At 39.6% G+C, this 21,811-nt stretch overlaps 1 protein-coding gene across 1 annotated transcript in view; it reads right to left on the reverse strand.

The window, feature by feature from the left end:
* TTN (titin) overlaps window positions 1–21,811 on the reverse strand; it is a 274,226-nt gene that overhangs the window by 91,924 nt on the left and 160,491 nt on the right. Inside the window, exons 203-232 of the mRNA XM_032356075.1 lie at window positions 21,515–21,565; window positions 20,574–20,975; window positions 20,119–20,397; window positions 19,588–19,863; window positions 19,297–19,436; window positions 18,861–18,987; window positions 18,502–18,765; window positions 17,332–17,598; window positions 16,932–17,195; window positions 16,704–16,843; window positions 16,408–16,534; window positions 16,018–16,284; window positions 15,634–15,900; window positions 14,531–14,797; window positions 14,300–14,439; window positions 13,742–13,868; window positions 12,801–12,943; window positions 7,712–7,835; window positions 6,928–7,194; window positions 5,029–5,126; window positions 4,211–4,379; window positions 3,828–4,094; window positions 3,461–3,727; window positions 3,094–3,372; window positions 2,596–3,004; window positions 2,364–2,488; window positions 1,996–2,262; window positions 990–1,259; window positions 598–900; window positions 212–514 (exon numbers count right to left, since the gene is read on the reverse strand). Of these exons, the coding sequence (XP_032211966.1) occupies window positions 212–514; window positions 598–900; window positions 990–1,259; window positions 1,996–2,262; window positions 2,364–2,488; window positions 2,596–3,004; window positions 3,094–3,372; window positions 3,461–3,727; window positions 3,828–4,094; window positions 4,211–4,379; window positions 5,029–5,126; window positions 6,928–7,194; window positions 7,712–7,835; window positions 12,801–12,943; window positions 13,742–13,868; window positions 14,300–14,439; window positions 14,531–14,797; window positions 15,634–15,900; window positions 16,018–16,284; window positions 16,408–16,534; window positions 16,704–16,843; window positions 16,932–17,195; window positions 17,332–17,598; window positions 18,502–18,765; window positions 18,861–18,987; window positions 19,297–19,436; window positions 19,588–19,863; window positions 20,119–20,397; window positions 20,574–20,975; window positions 21,515–21,565 (6,696 nt within the window). The remainder of the gene's footprint in view (window positions 1–211; window positions 515–597; window positions 901–989; window positions 1,260–1,995; window positions 2,263–2,363; window positions 2,489–2,595; window positions 3,005–3,093; window positions 3,373–3,460; window positions 3,728–3,827; window positions 4,095–4,210; window positions 4,380–5,028; window positions 5,127–6,927; window positions 7,195–7,711; window positions 7,836–12,800; window positions 12,944–13,741; window positions 13,869–14,299; window positions 14,440–14,530; window positions 14,798–15,633; window positions 15,901–16,017; window positions 16,285–16,407; window positions 16,535–16,703; window positions 16,844–16,931; window positions 17,196–17,331; window positions 17,599–18,501; window positions 18,766–18,860; window positions 18,988–19,296; window positions 19,437–19,587; window positions 19,864–20,118; window positions 20,398–20,573; window positions 20,976–21,514; window positions 21,566–21,811) is intronic.

The following is a 21,811-nucleotide window of genomic DNA, read 5'->3' on the forward strand; positions in this document are numbered from 1 at the left end:
TTATTAAGATAATGTATAATCATTTCTATTATCCCCATTATCCCTATTATCAGGTTTATTGAATTTACTGAATTAAGTAGGCACAGTCTAGATTTCTGTGATTTTGTTCATGTCTTTCTGATGTCCTACCTTCTCATTAACTTTATTTTAATTAATAGGCCTAATTTCTAGATTTCATGGAGTAATTATTTCCTTTTTTTGATGGGCTTACCAATTGGATCAGCAACTTTGACAAAGGGTGTGGCTGCACTTGGTTTCCCAACTCCAATTCGATTTTGGGCTCTGACCCGGAAACTGTACTCCTGTCCTTCCACCACATCGGTGACAGTTGCAGACAGGTCTTCAGCTCTCACTGTCATAGCAGTGTCCCATCTGATAGAAGTCTTATCTCTTAATTCAATAACGTAGTTTGTAATCACAGCTCCTCCATCATACTCTGGTGGCTCCCATGTCAGTGAGACCCCAAATCTATTTATATCAGTGATGGCTACGTTCAAAGGAGGGCCAGGAACATCTAAGAAGAAAACATGGCTTTGGGTTAAATCAGGGATAAAAGCAAAGATAAGCTCGTTTGCAATTTACTTAAAAACTTCTTACCATATTTACTCCTTGCTTCCACAGGATTGTCAGTTTCTACTGGTTCACCAGTGCCAACTCTGTTCCTTGCACTGACACGGAACAGGTACTCAACTCCACCTTTTTGTAGTCCAGTGACAGTAAACTCACAACTGTCCGCACGATCCGTGGCCAGAACCCACGTCTTCCTTTTGATGTCCCGTCTTTCAACAACATAACCTATGATTTTGCTTCCACCATCAGTTAATGGCTCTTCCCAGCTGAGGCTTACTTCACCATCAAATGTTTCCGTCACTTCCAAGTTACGTACTGGCCCTGGAACATCTGAAATTCACGTATGAAAATTTTTTTACTGTGTTACCATGCTTTTGGTTGTACTTTGCCGATCAAGTCCAAGTGATGCAAGGGCTTACCGATAACTTTTAAATTGATGAATCCTTCTGCTTTTCCATGTTTGTTCTGAAGCACAATTTTATACCTTCCTTTGTCTCCTTTCTTAGCTTCTAAAATTCTGAAAGAAGTTTGTTCAGCTGTAGTATCAACAGTTTTTGAAGACAGAGGTTCATTTTCTTTAAACCACTCAGCTTCTGCTTTAGGGTAGGCATCATAGGGCACCACCATTGTCAGAGGCTGGCCAACGTCAACCACAAGATCTTGGTCACCTGTCTTGATTTTAGGTGCAGCTGGTGAGAAAAAGAACATGTGAATGCTTCTGAGTTATGCATTACAGTCTAGCTACACCACAGCTTCTTTGCTATATATTTGTTAGCAAATATTGGTTACATAACCTTGGAAGTATATCACAATAACTTTAGAGCAGAGAGGGCATCTTTGCAAATTGTCAGACTTGAGAACAGAGGATTAAGGCTGATATAAAACTGTAAAATCTCCCTTCTTTGCCAAAAATAATAATGGAGAACTGAATATAGAACAAAATATATTTGTTTGTTTTTATAAAGTAGGCATGTCTTAGTTCAAGATAAACCAGACAGAATTTTATGTACAAGGGAAACTGGCTTTTTCAGAATGACAACCCATAAGGATGTCTTGGAAGCTTGAGTCAGGATGAGAACAGACCTAAGACGGTCCAGAGGGGTTTGGAAAATAGAAGAGACCAGAGCTTTCTCTGGGTCCCGGTTTTTGGGGATGACTTTCAGGGCAATATGTTACTTCTAGGAAATAATGAACAGCTACCATGTGCCAGCACCTGTTCAAGGTTCTAACACATAAAGAAGAAACTATCAATGACCTCTTATTCAGGACACTTTGTGGTAAGAGACATTAGAATAGTTAGACGTGGGTAGAGCCTAGCAGAAATAAGAGGTTTCACAAGCATTATCTAATTAATTGTGAAATCTGAAACTTACAGAGTACCTGTGATATTGTAAGGATAACTGAACACAAAAGAAAGGGATTTACCTGCCAGTTCTAGCTTAGCTCTGGCTTCTTTGTCTTTGGCAATAAATCTGTATTCACCCTGGTCACGAGGTTGAATATTACAAATCTGTAGCCTGTGTACCTTTCCTTCACTCATCATCTGGTGTTTGTCACCCTGAACAATGACCATGTTATTTCTTAGCCACTGTACTTCCACCTTATCTTTGTTGAGCTCAGCCAAAAAGACAACATCGGCACCAGGGGCTTCCAGAATATCCTGGGGAGGCCTGATGATCTCAACAGGGATTTCTGAAAAGAAAATATAAAATGAATACTAACGTCCGCACTTGAGTTAACGACCTTTAAAGGCTGGTACTAATATTAAAATTGTCCTTGCACTCAGTACGTACCTTCCACAAAAAGTCTGGCTCGAGATTTTCTGTCTTCTACTCCACAAGCATATTCACATTCATCGTCCAGCCTGCAGTCTTTTATAATGAGTCTATGTATCTTTCCATCTTTTTCAAATTTGTATCTGAGAGAAGAGATTGAATTATTGCTTATTGCTCAGCCTAATGATCACTGAGTCGTCACACGTGTACAGGTAGTTCCAGAAATAGAACTTAAGAGGCTCTCACTTACTTTTTGCCTTCTTTGATTTCTCTCCCATTTCTGTACCATTTCACATTTGCCTTCTCTCTGGAGAGCTGGCAGGAGAAGACCGCATCATCAAACTCAGTGACTGTCTGGTCTTCTAAGGGCTCTACAAATTCCGTCGGGGCTTCTATGATCAGAAGCTCAGCAACAGATTTATCTTGTCCAGCCGTGACCACGTATTCACCCTCATCTGGGAAGCCACAGTCTTTAATGATTAGAGAGTGCTTGTATTTATCAATTCTGTATGAAACACGGTTGTCTAAAGGCACCTCTTCTCCATTTCTGGTCCACTTCAAGGTTACGTTGAGGCGGTTCACCTTGCACCAGAATGTGACAGTTTTCTTCTCCATTGTTTCAATATCTTTAAGAGGCTCAATAATCTTCAGGTCTTCCTCTGTTGTAAAGGAGAAAATGTTGACTTTAACTGTGTTCAGAGTAGATACTGATTTAAAAACTATTGTTGATACTACATAAGTGACTTACCTTCTACTATCAGATTAGCAGCACTCTTAACATTTTCACCTCTGTGATTGGTCAGAGACACACTGTAATTGGCTTGATCATCTAATCGTGCATCTCTAATTCTGAGGGTGTAGACCAGGTCTTTTTGGAGAATGATGTATTTTGAACTATCAAATATGGCCTCTTCATTTCTGAACCATTTGGCTTTGGCACCTTCTGTATTGACTTCACAGTTGAAGACGACTTCTTGTTGTTCCTTTACACGAGTGTCCTTTAGAGGAACTATGATCCTGAGTTTTTCTGAAAGCAACCGACAATTCTTAGAGTATGAAGAAGGACCGACATAGAGGCAACTGGAAGCAAACCCAAGAAGCTAAAACCAACTTACCAATTACTGTCAAGTGAGCTGCTGCTCTCGCGGCTCCAACCATGACTACGTAAGTGCCCATATCTTGTAATGTGGCATCTTTCACAACCAGGATCCTCTTTTTGCCATCAGCAATAATGTCATATTTGTCTCCTGATTCAAGTGTCTTATCATCCCTCTTCCACTGGACTTCAAAGCTTTCCTTCGATATAGTGCAGACAAATTCAGCCTTTTCTCCTTCAAGTATTTCAAGGTTCTGAGGCTTTGAGAGAAATTCAGCAGCGAGTTCTGGAAAGAAGAAGTTGCAAGGTATTAAAAACTTCAGCTTCTGTTCCTTATATGCATCAAGTATGAATTCTTAAAATATGATTTATTGTAATTTTCCTACCGTGGACTTTGACTTTGCCATCAGTTCGAGAACTTGGGAGTCGGCAGTTGTAGCTGCCGGCATCCTCAAGGTGAGCGTTCTGAATGATTAGGATTCTCTTTCGTCCTTCGGTAAGAATTTCGTATCTTCCTGTTTCAATGATCTCTTCATCCCCTTTGTACCAAACCACTTCTGCTCCAGGCTTGGAGACTTCGCAAACCAGTTTTATAGTGTCTCCTTCATTAACTTCAATGTTGCCAAGATTTTTTGTAAAGACAGCTTCTTCTTCTGCAAGAATAATAACAACAACAACAACAACAACAACAACAACAACATTGAGTTCAACTGAAAATTATTTTTTTCCCCAAAATATATACTTCTGCAAAGAAAGACTTCACCCTTACCCAGTACGGTCAGCATGCCAGAAGTTCTTGCTGTCCTTACTTCACAGGAATACTCTGCTTCATCATCCAGTAGACATTTGTTGATGACAAGAATGCGCACGGCTCCCTTAGATATGATGTCATACTTTTTGCCCTTTTTGATTTCAGCACCATCTTTAAACCACTGAACCTATATTTGTGATACATAGACACTTTTCTCAGTTTTCTTATTGTTCCTTCACCTATGTGTCCTTAAGAGGAATTAGGATTCTGAGTTTTTTTTTGAAAACAACCAACAGGACTATGGTGTGAAGCAGAACCAGAGTGGTAAATACAAATATAACCTAGACCCAAAAGGGCAAGAACAAACTCCTTCCGTTATTGTTAAGTGAGCTGCTGTGATGCTGCTACCAGTTGTTAAAGATAATGGGATCATATATGAGAGCCATAGAGGGCTTTAGGTATTATGTAGACTAAGTCCTTTGTTTTTGGATGTGTAAACTGAGACAACAGATTTGCTAATGGTAGTTAATGAAACACATGAAATTATAGATATTTGTTCTCAGCCTAAGAACACAGCAATTTCATATGGCCCAAACCAATAATATCTGAATCTCTTGATTGTAAGTCCATTGGTTTTCAAGTGATAGTTAATGAATAATACTACAAGAAGAATAATGGGATCAAGTATGCATTTCACACCAAAGTAATAATCTTTAATCTGAAGCAAAGTGATACTCAGATCTGATTCACTTTCTCTTTCTTTTTCCTGTTTTGTCTGGGCCAAAAGTGAACAGAGGTACCTGACAACACAAGACAGCAATCATACAGTCACAGACCTTAGCATTTTCTCGGGAAATTTCACACTCAAACCGAGCCATTTCTTTTTCTTTAACTTGAAGATCGGTGAGTGGTCTTAAGAATTCCACATGAGGAGCTGTAAGAGAAGGTCATCAGAATTCAAAATGAGGTTTCTAGCAATTTACTCTGACATTTGCTGTCAGAGTACTCTTTGTACAGAGTAACAATTTACTCTAGCCCTTTGCAGGGCCTTTCCATCTTAACAGGCTACAACAGACTTTGAAAGCACTTAGAGCTGCCATTCACATATGATGCTTTTTTTTTTTTTTTTAAACACATCTCTGTAGGTTTCATAAAACTATGTGGCATACTGTATGTCCAATAGATTACATATCTGTATCTACAATCTATCAATGACCAACAAGGTTCTCCTGAATGATGGGCAGAAGGAAAATTCTCTTTGATACTCCTCCAGAGAAGGAAAGTTCTCTTTGATACTGCTCCAGAAATCAGACCATTTCCTGATATTGTCACAGGAAACACCAGTAGCAAAGAAACATTATTTTATTTAAGGCAGGCTACATAATAATCTTGGAGAAATTAGCAGAATTCAGTGATAATGCAGCTTGAAGTGCTATAACCAGTCTTGTCTATGGCTGAGAGGCAATTGAAATCACACATGCTTAGCTTTTTTCTTTCTTTCTTTTTTTTTAATCAGCTTCAAAGATGTCACACATAAGTCAGACATCTATTAGTGCAACAAAGCAATGTGTTTTGTATGGGTGGGTGATTTGTTGTTGTTTTTTATATATCTCTCATTTCATTTATTTCCAGAATTAAGTCAGCCGATGGGTAGGATCAGAAGGCTGCCCTCTTGTCCTTCCTCCTTTTAGGGCTCCTTGTGAGTCCTTCCCAGGATGATCGTTCTTGATCAGTGAAACTCTGGGACACAAATGCTGGCCAGTGGAATTGAAGATATGCTCATGGTGGCTGAGCTTTCCTGGTGTGGCAGCAAAGGAGATGACAAAGGCAAGAAGGAGACCCAAGAAGCTACTCTCATTTGCTAAAAGCAGAGTGCCCACAAAGAAGAAAGAATAAAACAGTACAAGACACATGGGAGCACAATCAAAGCCACTATTTTGTAGCTGTTGACAGATGGGAAGCAACTAAACCAAACAGCAGCTATCGCACAAAAATACACACTGGAAAATGTTATCACTGGACAAATGAATGAAGGAAGAAAAGAGCTAGCACGTGGCATTTAGAAACAAGATGTATCTTTCACCAAACAAAACGGTAATGCTAAAAACCATTAGCATTCTCTTCATTCACAGGATCCAAGAATCCAGGCTTCGCTCCACCTTATTTTCCCTTCTTATTTTCAGAGATAGCCTTGTGTAAGCGGGCTTTATCATACTACAGTGGACTGGAGTGTGATCCCATTCAAACTGAAATTTCATGCTCATTTTCTAGCTGTTCCTGACACCTGAGAATTCATTTCTTTCCAAGTGCAAATTGCTTTCCTTTCTTTCTTTCCTCTTTTTTTTTTTTTTTCCCTTTTTTTAAAATCATGATTCCTTTTTTGTCTCTCTCATTCAATTTGTCCTTATCTGTCTCAGGATATTCCTAGGGTAGCTTTACCGCTGTAAACAAAGAGCACCTCTGCTCACTGATCAGAAGCATAGTCAAAGGGATCAATGTGTCCTTATCAGACCAGATGTAGTGGAACAGCTTTTCTTTCCTTTTCCTTCTTTTCTTTTCTTTTCTTTTTTTTTTTTAAACACATAAAGGATCAGGTTGTGTCAGTATTGATATTGTAAGTTGCCAAGAAAGCAGTTAGGCCAAGAAGGGCATGCAAACGGTGGCAGGGTTTGTTGTTGTTGTTGCTGTTATCAAAGAGTTGCAAATGAAAAGTCCCATGTAAGAAGAATACTTACGCACGACATTCAGGTTACAGGAAGTCTTAAAATCCTTAGCGTCACAAGTGTATGTTTTAATATCCTCTGGGGTACAGCCGTGTATAATAAGTTTTCTGACCCTGCCATCAGCCACAATTTCATACTTCTTGCTTTTGAGAATTTCTGTCCCATTTTTGAACCATTTCACCTTAGCATTTTCTCTGGATACTTCACACTCAAGGACGGCGGTGGCTTCTTCTTCGACTGTCTGGTCCTCAAGAGGCTTAGTGAACTCAACGGGGGGTTCTGAAAGAATCACACTAATTAGGCAAGGTAGTTTTCCTTTCCTTCTCCAAGAGTCTGAGCACCTCCTTAACTTTCTTCTGAGACTGCCAGGGTTTTTTTCTGTTTTTAAATTGCTTTTGTAAGTCTTGATTCCATTTGGATGCTTTCCTCTAATAATGATATTTCATCATTATTGATACATACAGAGGAAAGGTGTTTTAAACCATGCGAAACATCGAGGACATAGTAGCAGAGCGTCAGTTAATAACGCAGTAGATACCCAGTTTGATAATAATTCTTCCTCCAGCCATTTATTGAAAGCAACATAAACAGGGGGGACAGGAAGAGAAAGTAAAATATATTCTACTTCATTTTGACTTTTTTTTTTAATAGTCTGTGAACTATTTTGTTAGGCCAAAAAAGTAAAATTCGAATACCTGGTGGATTTTAATGATCTATGGTACTCCTCATAATTGAGAGTTGATGTTATTTATGAACCTCTGCATTACACGTTTTTAAAAATAAGCCTTGTAATTACCTTTCACGAAAAGGTTGGCATGAGTTTTGAAATCTTTTGCTCTTAGTTGGACTTCTCCAGCATCTTCTAACTTTACATCCCTCAGAGTAAGTGTATGAACTTTTCCTTCTGAACGTGGGACCACCTAATTTTTTAGGAAAAAAAAAAAAGCACAGTTTAAGACTATATGAAACAGCAATTCAATACATACATAGGTACATTTAATTCACTTAGGTAAATAATTTGAAACATTTCTTTCCAAGTTGTTTTATAAGCATATATGTGTATATATATAGAGAGAGAGCACACATGCCTTTGAAAATGATTTTAACCAGTTGTTTGGAATCTTTTAAGGGAATTTTAGGCTTTCCTATTTATCCTTATATAATTATTAAGTGGCCTTTTATGTTGAAATGCCTAGGTGAATTTCTGTTTATACTTCTGTATATATATATTTACATAGATAAATATTTTCTTCCATTCTGCTACTGAGTTTATATATATGATAGAACTTGGAAAAGCTAAATCATGAAAGGAAGGAAAAAATTACTGGATACAGAAAGCTGCAATATTGTGATCTTAGAATATCAAGACAAATGCTACCATCACTGTTAATATTTGGGTGAGGAATTCTTGTTGTAAATGCAACCTTAGGTGGTTTGAAGAGGCAGTCTGTAGAATAATGAATTGTCCAAAGGAATACACCTTGTTGGTGTGGGCTGCCATTACGTCCCATAATTGTGGCTTGCACAATTATAAATCAGCCTACAGACAGGGCCGTCTTCACAGTAGTAATGCTAAGATGACAAGGGCTGCTTCTAGTTTTCCCGTAGAAAAGTCTGCGAGATGCTGTGCCCTGTCATTGAGATCGGTTTTGCACTACTTAAGAGTTCATTTAGATGAAATATAATGTGAAAGTTATTACCAGTGAAATTTATTATTCTGGTGTGAAGGAAGAGGTCAAGAATAAAGTTTCATATGAAGATTTTTCTTAATTAAGTCATGGCTATATTTATTATAACAACCTAAATAATTGAGAAAGGTCGAAAACACAATAAGGGAATACAAACAGATAGGAGAAGGTAATTAAGATGTCCTGCATCACAGTTACTTATTCAACATGATGCTTGAATGGGAAAAAAAATTTGTTTTTGTAATGATGTTTCCAAATAAATTTTGGACTGTGAATTCAGGCTCTTCTTTTAAAGTATTTCAGATTCCAACCCATCCACAGAAATAGCTTATGGATTTACACATTGTTTTATCATTTAAATTCCTCTGAGGCTGCTCCAGACTATTCTGTTACCAAGAATTTGTCTCAGAACACAGTGATTCTCGGTAAATAGCTCATTTACAATGTACCTTGACTATGTTAAAAAAGGAAAAACTAAGCTGAATTTTGTGGTGGTTTATGTTTGTAAGGATAACGTTAACGGATTATCCTTTTAACATATTGTTAATCTATCATGGGTGCATATTGCTGTAATATGTGGCTGATATGTAATATGTGACCAAGCTGTTAAAGTTTAAATTCATAATTATTAAAGGCCAATTAAGACTAAACTGTGCTTTCTCAGACTGATGGCCAAAGGAAAAAAAGTTTTCTCTAAAATTTTCTTTTTTGATTTCCTATTATAATCCCTGTATTTGTTTGATTGCTGTAGTTCTGGAGGCTAAACATTTTGTAAACTGAATTGAAAGGCCTGAATTAAATTGGTGTTAGAAAGTTTGTGATGAGGGGCGCCTGGGTGGCTCAGTGGGTTAAAGCCTCTTCCTTTGGCTCAGGTCATGATCTCAGGGTCCTGGTATCAAGCCCCGCATCAGGTTCTCTGTTCAGCGGGGAGCCTGCTTCCTCCCCTCTCTCTGCTTGCCTCTCTGCCTACTTGTGATCTCTGTCTGTCAAATAAATAAAATCTTAAAAAAAAAAAAGAAAGTTTGTTATGATAGCTTTAAAGAAAGCCAGCAAAATGTAATAAAATGATTTTACTACTTCACAGTTATATGTAAGTTTATTTATTTATTTATTTATTTTTGTGAGAGAGATTGAGAGAACATGAGAGTGGTGGGGCAGAAGGAGAGAGATAAGCAGACTCCCTACTGAGCAGGGAGTCCAATCCCAGGACTCAGATCGTGACCTGAGCTGAAGCAGATGCTTAACCAACTGAGCCACTTAGGTGCCTCTCTTTAAGTTCTTTTAAAAAAGAGACATAAAAGTAATACAAGAACAAGTTCACAAACAGCTAAACTGTTTCATATTTTAGATGGCTAAAGTAAAGAATTAAAATTCTTGTGCCAAAACAGACCCAAGGAGGACCCAAAGAATTATAGTAAGGTGATCTTTTTTATTCCTGGAAAGAAGTTTAGTGACCATATATACATACATACATATATATACATATTTAAATAAAATGTGGATACATTTTTATGAATCTACATTTCAAATTAAAATAGTAGCATTTCTTGCATTAGAAATAATGAGACAGGATCTATAAAGAGCTCCTCAAACTCAACACACACAAAACAGACAATCATATAAAAAAATGGGCAGAAGATATGAACAGACACTTCTCCAATGAAGACATACAAATGGCTATCAGACACATGAAAAAATGTTCATCATCACTAGCCATCAGGGAGATTCAAATTAAAACCTCATTGAGATACCACCTTACACCAGTTAGAATGGCCAAAATTAGCAAGACAGGAAACAACATGTGTTGGAGGGGATGTGGAAAAAGGGGAACCCTCTTCCACTATTGGTGGGAATGCAAGTTGGTGCAGCCACTTGGAGAACAATGTGGAGATTCCTCAAGAAATTAAAAATAGAGCTTCCCTATCACCCTGCAATTGCACTACTGGTATTTACCCCAAAGATACAGATGTAGTGAAAAGAAGGGCCATCTGTACCCCAATGTTTATAGCAGCAATGGCCGTCAAACTGTGGAAAGAACCAAGATGCCCTTCAACGGACGAATGGTTAAGGAAGATGTGGTCCATATACACTATGGAGTATTATGCCTCCTTCAGAAAGGACGAATACCCAACTTTTGTAGCAACATGGATGGGACTGGAAGAGATTATGCTGAGTGAAATAAGTCAAGCAGAGAGAGTCAATTATCATATGGTTTCACTTATTTGTGGAGCATAACAAATAGCATGGAGGACAAGGGGAGATGGAAAGGAGAAGGGAGTTGAAGGAAATTGGAGGGGGAGATGAACCATGAGAGACTATGGACTCTGAAAAACAATATGAGGGTTTTGAAGGGGCAGGGGGTGGGAAGTTGGGGGAACCAGGTGGTGGGTATTAGGGCACGGATTGCATGGAGCACTGGGTGTGGTATAAAAACAATGAATACTGTTACACTGAAAAGAAATAAAAAACTAAAAAAAAAAAACAATGAGACTGATCTTTTAATTAAAAAAAAGCTCTTAATTTGATCAAAAGATTCTCAATAGCAAAAGAATAATATAGTCCTTAAGCAGTGTTCCTCTATTGAAATCATGAGTTTAAAAACGTCCAAAGGATCAGCCAGTTCTCTGCATTTGGACATGAAAGCAATGAAGCCACACTTCACAGGACAAATGCACATTTCAAAAAAAAAAAAAAAAAAAAAGCAAACTTGAAGGTGGAGATGCCTCTATCACCCAGTTGAGCATTTAGAACACCTTGCTGCAGGGAATGTGTCCTCACATGTAGCTTAATTCTCATGCTGCCATTGCACAGTGGCTTTTTCTGTCCTTGACAAAAGAGGAGACTGATTGGCCATTACTATCTGTGTAGCAGGCAGACTTTGTCTGCTACTGAATTCCCCTTTAACTGCACGGTAGAAAACTCTTTTTTTTTTTTTCTTTTTTTTTGTTCAAAGGCGTTTGCCTTCCTATTAATTACTTCACTCAGCTTTATGGCTCTTTGTTACCTGGATCCCTTTTAACATTTATTCCTTCACCTCTTAAAAGTTTGATTTGTATTGAAGCTTTGATGCCATCTTCGATATGATTTTTTTAAATACTGAAAAAAAAGTCGTAGAATAATGTACTGCCCTTTATTTCCAACCCATGTTGGACATTCTCTGTAGGTTTTATTCCAAGAATTCAAAATTAATGGAGAATTATAAAGATAATTTAAACATACAGACTGCTGTGGGGGGCAGAACAGATAGCTCAGTTTAGGGAAATTATGTTTTGGGTCTATCTGAATGGTCATTTCAGTTTTTACTTATTGCTAACATTTTAGCATAGAAGAGCGAACACTGAGAGGTGGTTATTTCCTCCATCTTTTTTTTTTTTTTAAGATTTTATTTATTTATTTGACAGAGAGAGAGATCACAAGTAGGCAGAGAGGCGGGCAGAGAGAGAGGAGGAAGCAGGCTCCCCGCTGAGCAGAGAGCCCATGTGGGGCTTGATCCCAGGACCCTGAGATCATGACCTGAGCCGAAGGCAGAGGCTTAACCCACTGAACCACCCAGGAGCCCCTATTTCCTCCAACTTAATGTATATTTGCACACACATGTGGATAACCTCAGAGCCCTCCTTGTCACAACTGTCAGCTGCACTGTAAATAGTCCACTTGGCATTCCAGAATTTGCACAGCTCAAAGCACTTGAGGGTTAAAAATAGCTTTGGAGAAATGCTTGAAGAGCAAATCTGCCCAGAAGTTATCTCAACTACTTGATCAACTGCCTGAAATGGAATTTCCATCTTCTCTCCTTAATCCCCTTATATGCAGAACACTAGAGAGCATGGAGAAAATCAGTCACAAAACTTAATGTGGGCTGTGGTTACAAGGCATCTGATGAGAAGGCCTTTTTGATCCCTTCTGTCTTCCAGTTAATCAAACAAACTATCACTGATAGCTAATCAGAGTTTGCCTTTTCCTCAAAAAACAAAAAACCTTATCACACTTCAAATTTTTATTTCCACTTCAATAAAAATACCATCAGGTTAAGTCCAACAAAGATGTGATAAATATGCTTTCTAATTTCAACAGAAATCAGGCTAGAGTTGGGCAGGGAAGGGCAAGGTTTAAGAAGGGCCATTAGAAAGAACAAAGAACAAGGAACATACTGGTGGAGATGGAGAGCGTGAGAGCAACCACACGCCTGCTTTTTACCTTATCGCTGGGCTCGAGTTTCTTCCCTTTGAGATACCATTCCACGGGGATATCCTCATAAGAGAGCTCACAGTCGAAGGTGGCTGTCTCCCCTGCGGTCACCGTGACATCCTTCAGCGGCCTCAGAAGACCAATGACTCGTGCTTTGCGAGAAGAAGAAAACATCTCAGGATCACTCATTTTGTAATTCCAAAAGAATGAATACACTTAGTTATTAATCTTCATGGTTGCTCTCTTCAAGAAGGAAAGAGCTGCAGGACTGGCCACCGTTTTAACTCTCATGTGAATGTGGCCCCTTGGTGCCGAGAAGGGGAGAGCTGGTAGCTGGAGGGTGGGTATTTGTAGGGGCCCTGCCGTTGTGATGCACGAGGTCAGCAAGAAATCTGCGCTGCATCTGTCTCTCTGCCAGGCATCAAGTTCCTCTTGCTACATGTGGTATGTGACTTCCAAAATAACTAAGACTGTGATTGGGAGAGGACAGGGGCCCCGCGATCACATAGCCTGTCCATATCCATCAAACACTTCGCACCTTCCAAAAATGTTAGCCCAAGCACCCCGCCTCCCTTCTTGAGTCCGAGTGCCCACACAGCTGAGTTTTTCTATAGTGCTATCGTTACAGGCATCGAGGGATGGGGTCTTTTCGAGTGCTCACTTAGATCCTCGTGGTATGCATTACTGCTCTGAATGGAAAAAGTACATAGCAGGAGAATATGACTTGCTTAAGTTTCTTTTGTTCCAAAGGCCGGCAAGGTCAGGGAAATTTCCAAAACTTTGGAATTTGAACCTTTGTGTGTAGTAGGAGGTCAAAGAAGTAAATACAAGAAAGCCAGTTTCTGGACCTAAATAATGTTTTATAATTAATTAAATAAATCCAATTACTGTTAAGTTCATTTTCTGCAAGAGCACATCCTTTCTTTTCACTAGGAACACGTCCAACTTACGTTTCACTCGGAGGTGGGCACTAGATTTCACGTTGGCAGCTTGGAAATCCACCCCGCCAGTCTGGTCCAGGCGGCAGTTGTGCAAAATCAGGAAGTGCATTTTACCTTCTTCCTTGATCTCACAATCCTGTGCCAATGGAGAAAAAAAGGTTTCATAGGAAACAATCTTTGGTGTTTTTTCCAAGACCATCCTAGCTTAATGAAAGGAATGTCACAAATAACTAGCGAGGAAATTTGATAGAGTTTTGAGCTCTTTTTCATGAAATAAAGGTGGCAGGTACTATCAGGAAAGCAAGACATAGTCTGTCTGTATAATTTGGAACCAACTAGCAGCATCGCAGGATATCTGCAACCTTATACCAGTACGCCAGATCAAAAGGAAGGCAAGCGTGCCTGTCTGTGCACAGTTGTAGATCCTAGTGTCTCTCTTTGGCCTGAGGTCTGATAGAGAACCTGATACCACATTTTAAATGCCCTGCACACACTCTGACTTTTTGCCTATCCTTTTTTATGTCACACAGCTCCTCTAGTTGTTGACAAGTTCAGAAATAGCCTCACAGGTGTCTGGAGTAGTGGCTCTCCCTTGAGTTTCCAGTTGGCATGGATATCCTCCTCTGAGATTTCAGTTTCAAAGCGGGCTGTCTCAGTCTCCATCACCTCCACGCTGTGCAGAGGCCGCACCAGCTTGATCTCCCGATCTAGAAAAGGGAACGGGTGGCATGGGTCGTTAGCCTCTGGCAGAAAAAACCCCAGCAGCTTCAAGACTGGAGCTCACAGGTGTCTCCTCACCTTCAATGTTAAGCTTTCCTGAGGTCTTATCTGTCCCACAGTCACAGGTATACTGTCCAATATCTGGTTTCAAGGCTTTCTTTAGGATGAGTATGCGCTTCTTGCCGTCTGCCTTAATGACAACATTTTTGGATGGCTCTATTTCCTTCCCATCCTTAAACCATTTCACCGGCGCATCTGCTTTGCTAATTTCACACTGTAGAACCACTTCATCTTTCTCTACACCAGTGTAATCTTGAAGTTTTCCGGTAAAGTATGGATCTCCCTCTGCAAGTGAAGTATAAGTGAAAACGTCTCATTAACCACCAAGAAAATGCAATCCCTCAGAAAGTTCAAGAGGCAGCTTGCAGTGTTCTGGGCATACTTTAAAATGGTACCAAGCTTTTTCTTATTTAACATGTTCATGTTCAGAAGTTTTCTGTATGTTAGAAAGGAAATCAGGGCATGTGATTTATCAAGAACTAATCCATCTATCTTACATTTTGAAGTATGTTATTGACAGTAGTTTGAAAGACACTATGAAATTTAGCTTCAAATATACTGACGTGTTCTTTCATGACTCAGCTAAATTTCAAATTCCTTAGCAAATTATATCTACCTTTAAGCTTTAAGATTCACATTATTAGTTTTTCTTATATCAATATTTTGCCATTAATAATTTCTATATAAGTTAGACTTCATATGTAATCTGCTTGATATTAAGGGGTCAAGAAAAATAATGACTTTGATGAATGTAACTTCTGTGTTTCTTCTCTTAAAAGAAGTTTGAAAACACTTTCCTAAAATTAGTTTGATAAAGTGAGGAGAAAGGAAGTATTTATAACCTTAAACATGACAGAACTCAATAATTAAGAGTTTTATTTCTGATCTGAACTGGCTGTTTTGTGAGCTTGAGTCTTCATGACATGAAAGTCTTCATATTTTTAGGTAAAAAAAATTTTATGAAGATGACTGATAACACATGTGAGAGTTTCTCAAGGACAGGGACTGCTTCCATGCACTATAACCCTTGAAAGACTATCTTATACAATAGATATTCCATAAATTTTTGCTGAGTTTAATGTAATAAATAGAAAAAAACCAAAAAACCAAAAAACACCTACCGAGCACAGTGAGTTTGGCTTCTGAACTTAGCCCCATAGCTTCCACTCTAATTTGAGAGGTATCATCTATAGAGAGGTCCCTGAATGTGATGGAATGAGTCTTTCCTTCATCGTCCATCCAGACCGACCTGCTGGTGTGCAGGCGCTGGTCGTTCTTGAACCACTTAACCCGGATGTTGTCGTGGGAGAGCTCCACAGTGAACACAGCACTCTCCCTCTCCTTGGCTGTTACATCCTTGAGTGGGGTGAGGAATTTGAGTCGAATTCCTAACCAGAAAAGAAAACCTCATTAATTCCCACCCTTCAGGAGGAATTACAAAAATAAAAGCAAAAAAAAAAAAAAAAAAAATTTAAAATGTGGTCTCTTTCATAAAGAATATTTACCTTCAATGATCAATTTGGCACTTGTATGTTTATCTTCAGCTTCAAACATGTATTTTCCTTCATCTTCAAAAGCAGCTGCCTTGATCACCAGGGAATGTTTAGTGCCGTCCTTTATAAGCTCAACTTTGTCATCACCCGTGATTTCCTGGGTTCCTTTCAGCCAACGGAACGTTTTGGGCTCCCTGGACACCTCACACTCAAACTTAGCCTCATCTTTCTCAAAGACTTTAACGTCACTGAGAGGCGTGATGAAGATGAGTGGCAGTTCTGCAAAGAGAGGATGGGGTGGGTAAGGCCAGATTATGCTTCCATTCATGACCCCCGGTCAGCTCAGGGCCTCGAAGTCTTGCAGAGAAAATAACAAAAGGGTGTCTGACAGGCAGCGCATACCTTTCACTTTCAGATTGGCTGCAGATTTGGCATTGGCGGCCTGGAAGGAGACCTCCCCTGTCATATCCAGCTGGCAGTTATAAAGGACCAGAATATGCTTCTTCCCATCTTCAATGATCTCACAGTCCTATTTGGAGTGAGAGGTAGAAGGACAGAGCAAGAAGAACGTCACTGTTACAACTGGTGATCCTTACCAATCATCAAGACATTTTAGACCCGAAGCCTGTCTTTTTTTTTTTTTAACCCCTAACAACTAAGCAAGCCCCTGACTGTGTGATCGGATGATCTTGACTTACAGGAGAAGCAGTTAAAGGCTCTCCTTTTAACTTCCACTGGCCATGAACATCTGGTTCAGAAAGTTCAATTTCAAAGCGAGCTGTTTCACCCACAAACAATTCTACTCCGTATAGAGGTTTTTCCACTTTTATTAGTCGAGCTGGAAGTACACAGAGTTTCGTTAGGATGATTGAACACATATACTGTGTGCGTAGAGAGGGTGAGATGAAAAATTCACAGCAACTCACCCTCAACATTAAGATTTGCTTTTGTCTGGTCGGTGCCACAGTCACACATGTATTCGCCTTTATCTTTAAGCTCTGCCTTCTTGATTTTTAGGATGCGGCGCAGCCCATCTGTCTTGATAGAGTGTTTTGTTGATGGTACAATCTCTTCACCATCTTTGAACCATCTCACTGGCACGTCTTTGCTTACTTCACACTTCAGTATAATCTCATCCTTCTCGACTCCAGTTTTGTCGTGTAATTTCACAGTGAAGTAGGGATCGGCCTCTGGAAAAGCCAGACAGCAGATCATCAGGAGAATGTGAAGATTAAAGTTTACTGGAATCACAAGTGGTAAAATACTCAACGACCACGCCCTCGCTATCCCCAAACTGGCTACCCAGTCCTCGTTGGTCATGTTTACCTAAGACCTTCAGGTTTGCAGTGGAGCTCAGGTTCTTAACTTGAGCCTTTATCTGGGATATATCATCCAGGGTCACTTCTCTCATTTCCAGTTTGTGAGTCTTGCCCTCAGAGGAGATGAGTACGGTTCTGCTCGTGTGGAGTTTGGCATCATTTTTGAACCAGACTACATGCATTTTTTCATGAGAAAGCTCACAAACGAAAGTTGCTGTTTCGCCTTCTTTCACCGTTTGGTCTTCGAGAGGCGATATGAATTTCAGCCGTATACCTGCAGTGTTCAGTGTGGAGAATGTGCTTAGAAACACAGTTTACCTTCAGAAATAGTCTGCTCTAATCTGCCAACGTCAAAAGGATCCATTTCACATAGCATTTATTTATTCACCTTTTCAAATGGATCTATCCTCCATTAAAATAAGGGGGAGGGTTTCTTTTGGTGACGAAGTGACAGTAAAATTATGGTGCCCACTGTCACTTATCCCTATTAGACCTTGGTGTCTGTGGCATAAACCTTGAGAGTTGGCTTTTCTCTCTGTAATTCAAGTACTCGACCTCAGCTTTGACTGCTAAGCACCCACCTCAGAGATGGCCGTCTTGAGTGAACACAATGCCAGCCACAGACTAGAGCAGCAGCCGGCTTGGGCCCCTCCCCACCATGCCCCCCAAAAGGCTCCTCTGTTTCTGAGACCTTGGCTGATTTTGAAGACTGACCACTCAGACAGCTTGTTTTGTTTTGTTTTTCCTTCCCTTAATTTAACTTCCTGCTGTTATGTTTTAAATTCACCAACAAAGAGTGAGCCCATAAAACCATAGACCCCTGCCCTCAACCTCAATAAAAGCAGAACCCAAGCCTGCTCTCTATCCCTCGCCCCATCCTCCAAAAACAAAAAACAAAATAGAACAAAAACCCAAACCCCAAACCAAAAACCCCAACTCTGTGGCCCCACTGGTACTGTGTAATTTCCAGGTCCTGTAGGTAATAAACCTGTCTCTTTCACTGTTTCCTGATGGTTACGATGAGGGCATCTTGCAATCATAGTAAGAACCACAAGGGCTGGTCCAGCCACAGCATTGGTTGACAGGCTGGGAATGGCACACAGCATTCTGTCTTTATAGTCATGTGTTTATGTGCTTACCTGGGGGCATACTACGGCCAGATCTCATCAGCTCTTACCTGTAACAAATAATTGTGCTGAGCTCTTCTTGCCCTCTACCTCAGCAGTATAGACCCCTTCGTCATCAAACTGAGAATCATTGATAACAAGAATGTGTTTCTTTCCATCAGCAATGATATCAAACTTGTCAGATGCCTTGATTATGTCAGGTCCTTTAGACCATATCACATTTGCCTCTCGAGTGAGGACACATTCAAATCGAGCTTGTCGCCTTTCTGGAACAGTGACGTCCTTCAGGGGCACAGCAAAGTCAAGTTCGATTTCTGAAAATCAAATGTTAAGAATGAGGTTTCCAGAATGCACGGGGCTGTGAAATGAAGTCGAGTCCTCCCCACGTATTCTATAATCCCATATGTACCTTTTACTGTCAGAATGGCAGTGGTAAATGCATTAAGTGCCTGGTAAAGGACTTCCCCAGCTTGGTCCAGTTTGACTTTGTGCAAAGTTAGGAAGCGTTTTCCACCTTCTGCTTTGATTTCACAGGTCTGAAAAATAATGGTCTTGGTTAGCGTTTGAATGAGATAAGTTCCAGTGAGGAGAAATGTTTCCCATTTATCCATGTACCCATGTCTACAGATGTCCTAAAAATTACGACTAATGAAAGTGAGTAAAAATGTCTAGTCATAAAATATTTAAACATTGCCAGAGTTGTTCACAAAGAGTGCATCAAAATTCTTCCCCTCTTTGAGACTAGAATCCTCAAAGAACTCCATTGTCATATTGGAACGTCAAACTGAAGACAGACTAATATGGATATTTTGTGTGACCTACGACTTAAATGGGAAATGACTCACAGGTGAGGGCCGAAGAAGCTCCCCCTTCAGTTTCCACTCTCCAGGAATGTCTGCCTCTGAGATTTCTGCATCAAAGCTTGCGCTTTCTTTCTCATAAATGGTAACATCCTCTATGGGTTTAAGCAATTCAACTTCACGCTCTGTATTGGTCAGGGATAAAAAAAAATCACAATGTTTTAAACGATCTAACAACATTTTGCTTTCTTTCCTTTTTTTTTTTTTTTGTATGTTATTTTGCCTTATTCACACACAAAGTTATCTTTTAGAATATAAGGAAAGACTTTTTTTTACCTCCGAGTGTCAGCTTTGCCGGGTATCTTTTCCCTTCAATCTCCACCGCGTATTCATCAATATCATCTGGTGTAGCATTCTTCACTTTGAGGAATAACTGTTTTCCATCTCTTACTATCTCAGTCTTATCATTTGGTTCCAGCGGGATTTCATCATATCCTTTGAACCACTTAACATTTGGAGTTTCCTTTGCTATCACACAGGAGAAAACAGCCGTCCCCTTTGGTTTCACGTGCTGATCTCGGATAGGTTTTACCAGCCAGTCTCTGATGACTTCTGCATGAAAACGAGGTCAGAAAAAATAGTCATGACCTGAACAAGTAACAAAAATAACTTCCTTAGTAAATTTCAGAACTTTAAAAAAAAATTCTTAAAACTGGATATAATTAACTTGCTATGATGGTTGATATTCCTCCATCTTAGATAAGGTCTGAGTCTGGGAAATAGAATTCTCTCTTCAGTTTTGTCAATATTATAAGAAGTACTAGTAAGTATAACAAGCAGAACATAATTTCCCAGACAAGTACTAACCTACTACTTTGACACAGGATGAACATTCCAGGTTGTTGGCATTTTCCACAGTAACCGTGTAGGTTCCAGCATCGAAGTCATCAGCATCATTGATGGTCAGGGCTCGCAACAGGCCGATGACGCCGGGCACAATTTTTCCAGGTTTCTCCACCACAATCTTCCCATCCTTTCTCCAGACCACGTCGCGCTCTTTGTTTAACTCACAGCTCAAGTACAATGGCTGCCCTTTGACCACTGTGACTTCCTCTTCAAGTGTTTTTACGAAACGCACAGGAAGTTCTGTGGAGAATTTCAGTATTAAAGATCTGCAAACACTTCAATCTACATACTATCTCTTCAATGATTTAAAAAAACACTTGGAAATGAGATGTTTGGGCTCAAGTTACTAATAGTTGCTAATGAGGTGTGCTTTGTTAAAGTTTAATAGGGATCGTATTCGGCAGGCTGGAAATTACCTTCTACAACAAGTTTAGCCGTGGAGGTCTTCTCCTTGTTTCCCAAACGTAAAACACAGGTGTATTCGCCAGCATCGGAAAGCTGGACATCCATGATATGCAGCTTTCTGTCTTTCCCATCTGCGATGAATCTATGCTTTGGGCTCTCACGGATGTTGCTACCATCTTTCATCCAGCTTGTAATTGCAGTGGAGGGGGAGACTAAACATTCAAAGATGGCAGAAGACCCCACTGACTCTGCTTCAGTCAAGACAATATCTTTGATTTCCTTCACAAACTTGAGGGGCACAGCCTTTAGCTGGTAAGTGAATGGGGCTTCATCAGGAGGCTTCTCTCCACCACTTCCTGGTCTTAGCTTTTTCCTTTCAGCTTCTATTGGTGAAGGAGTCTTTTTGGCGACACCTAATTCAAAAGAAAGTTAAATGTTGATTTAGCATTTTCCTAAGGGCCAGAAGTGCACACTCGGCTGCCTGCTGGATCAAACCAGTGATAGAGCAACTAGAAGACAAGAACAGAAAATTAAAGATGAGGCAGTTGAAAAGCCAACTGAATTTATACTGCCTTCTTCAGACAGGAAAGTGAGAAAGCACAAGGAATCCGTGAAAAAGAAATGTTCTTCATTTTCTCAAGTTTTAAACCAGAATATAAAATGTCCCAATTAAGGTCTAATTACTTTATCTGTCCTGTATAAATATCATGTATATGAGGACAAAGCTAAGAATTTATAGGGTTCATTATGCTAAAATATAGTTGGTTATACATAATACCCACTTGGATAATACTAGAGGTATATTACTTGAACTACCAGAAGACATATTAGTTTTATCAGAATCAACTAGGAATGATAAAGATTGTTATAAATTTTGAAACTTTCCCCCCCTTGAATGTGAAGTTGTCCAGAGTGAATGGTTATAATTTAGGAGCAGGGAAATGACTCTTACCTTTGATGGGACCTTTCGGCTTGGCAGCCTCCTCTTTAGGTGCTTTGGCTTCTGAAATAAAAAGAAAACTCAGCATTTAAACAATTTTTAGACCTATTTTATGCTTGGTAGTAAACCAGGAGGGGTGAGTCATATTCTTTATTATAAATATTAATGCATGAAGAGAAATTGACTTTACTTGTGTGGCTTTCATGGAGAATACTTTGCTATTTCCAAGAAGGCATATTTTGTTCAGTCTCATTCTGGTCAATGATGTGACAAAGCTAAATCACCAACATATTTAGGATTAAAAAATTG

This window comes from Mustela erminea, chromosome 8 (assembly GCF_009829155.1).
Source record: "Mustela erminea isolate mMusErm1 chromosome 8, mMusErm1.Pri, whole genome shotgun sequence".
NCBI classification, from domain to species: Eukaryota; Metazoa; Chordata; class Mammalia; order Carnivora; family Mustelidae; genus Mustela; species Mustela erminea.